Genomic DNA, 2,049 nt, shown 5'->3' on the forward strand with positions numbered 1-2,049 from the left:
TTAATTATTGGATTCTATAAGAGAACAAGTTTATCGATAGGGAAGAGCTTGTGTTATTTTGAAGGGATAAATGTGAGGACGTCCCCTGTCAAATGTCCGCGTTTTCATTGCGGGCGTGGGTATTATGGTTGACAGCTTCATGTTGATCTTGATTAGTTCATGCACAGGCAGGGCAGGCTTGGTGGCGGCTCACTACTATCTTATGCAGGCCAGGCCTCTCTCTATATACAGCTACCCACGCCAAGCATGCAACATCACTACCTACATGAGCTCAGCAATCATTATTTAATTTGCTGATTGACTAAGGCATGTCAAGGCGAATACAGGATTCGTTCATTTTAACTCTGCAATGGAACAGAGACAAAGATTCTTTATGGCTGCCTCCATGGTACCGTTGATCATTCTTAATCTTCAGGCCACCTTGTCTACTTCCTCCCCCTCATATAATGTGGTAGACAATTGCTGGAGAAGAGATCCAAATTGGGCACAAAACAGAATGAAACTTGCAGATTGTGGTGTGGGCTTCGGAAGTACAGCCAAGGGAGGCAAAGGAGGAGAGTTGTATACAGTCAGCCCGGATGACGATGCTGTGAATCCCCTTCCCGGGAGTCTCAGATATGGAGTTACTCGCGATGGTCCTCTATGGATAGTTTTCGCCAGCGATATGAAGATAATGCTTGAGATGCCCCTGTTCGTCGCCAGCCACAAGACTATCGACGCAAGGGGCTCAAATGTTCACATCAGCAATGGGCCTTGCATACGCCTCCTCAATGTCAGCAACATCATCATCCACGGATTAAACATCCACGACTGGAAGCCAAGTGTAGCTGGTGACGTTCTCGTCTCACAATCCATGAGCCATGAGATGATGAATACACAAGATGGAGATGCAATTTCAGTTGTTTCTTCACGAGACATTTGGATCGATCATAACTACCTCTCCAGTTGCGCAGACGGACTTGTAGATATCACGCTTGCTTCCACCGCAGTTACGATTTCTAACAACCGCTTCACTCACCATGATAAGGTAAGACTAGACTAAATTATGCACCGTAGACTGAAACTGGTTTCATGAATAGGGATGATTGACTAATCTTGCCTGTGCAATAAAACACGTTACAGGTCATGCTTCTGGGACATAGCGACGATTATACAGCTGATAAAAACATGAGAGTGACTGTTGCGTTCAACCACTTTGGACCTGGCTTATTGGAGCGCATGCCAAGGTAATTCAACTTCTCGTGTCAAACTCGCTAACTCCGATCTGGATTTGCAACATTCTGCAACCACCACACTAAAACTGCTAACTGATATGATATGGATTGTTTTTCTGGGCAGGTGCCGACATGGGTATGCGCATGTGGCCAACAATAACTATGAGGCGTGGGGTATATACGCCATTGGAGGGAGTGCCAACCCTATGATTAGAAGCGAATGCAATTGCTTTGTGGCCCCCAACGAGGAGGACAAGAAGCAGGTGACATGGCGTGAGACCCCCCAAGGAAAGAGTTGGCTGTGGAAGTCTGTGAGGGACACATTTTTGAACGGGGCATACTTCGTCCCATCTGACAGAGGAAAAGCACTTCCCCTCTACCAGACAGGCCAGCAGTTCAAAGTTGCTAATGGAAGATCAGTACCGATTTTGACCCAGAGTGCAGGAGTCCTAGCCTGCGCTACCTCCCGGGCCTGCATCTAATTTACTTGTTAAATCTTTGCTTAGATCTCTATTCTCGTACAGATTCTTTCATTCAATTCACTACATTCTTTCTTGCTCCGAGGATTCAATTCCTTGAGATTGTAAATCTATGTAAACTTACATGAGAGAATATATACATTCTTTTGTTATTTGAGATAAATCAAAGTAGTTGTATTCTTAGTAGACAAAAGTTCTATGATTTGATCGAGAAGAATATATTAGTAAAACTTGTTTCAATGCATTAAAGTATCAAGTTATCATTATAGAAATAAATTGAAGGAGAAAAGAAGAAATCTACTATATTATAAGTTGTGTTCTACTTCAGTTCCGTTATAAACACTTTATTAGCAACC

General features: G+C 43.5%; 1 protein-coding gene across 1 annotated transcript; it reads left to right on the top strand.

Annotated features, from left to right (window-relative positions):
• Positions 1-349: 349 nt before the first annotated feature.
• Positions 350-1,696, top strand: LOC131069443 (pectate lyase 1-like). The gene is made up of 3 exons (XM_058004864.1): positions 350-1,027; positions 1,123-1,226; positions 1,339-1,696. Exons 1-3 carry the CDS (start codon positions 350-352, stop codon positions 1,694-1,696), a joined length of 1,140 nt encoding a protein of 379 aa, XP_057860847.1.
• The last annotated feature ends 353 nt before the right edge of the window (positions 1,697-2,049 follow it).

This window comes from Cryptomeria japonica, chromosome 5 (assembly GCF_030272615.1).
Source record: "Cryptomeria japonica chromosome 5, Sugi_1.0, whole genome shotgun sequence".
NCBI lineage: Eukaryota > Viridiplantae > Streptophyta > Pinopsida > Cupressales > Cupressaceae > Cryptomeria > Cryptomeria japonica.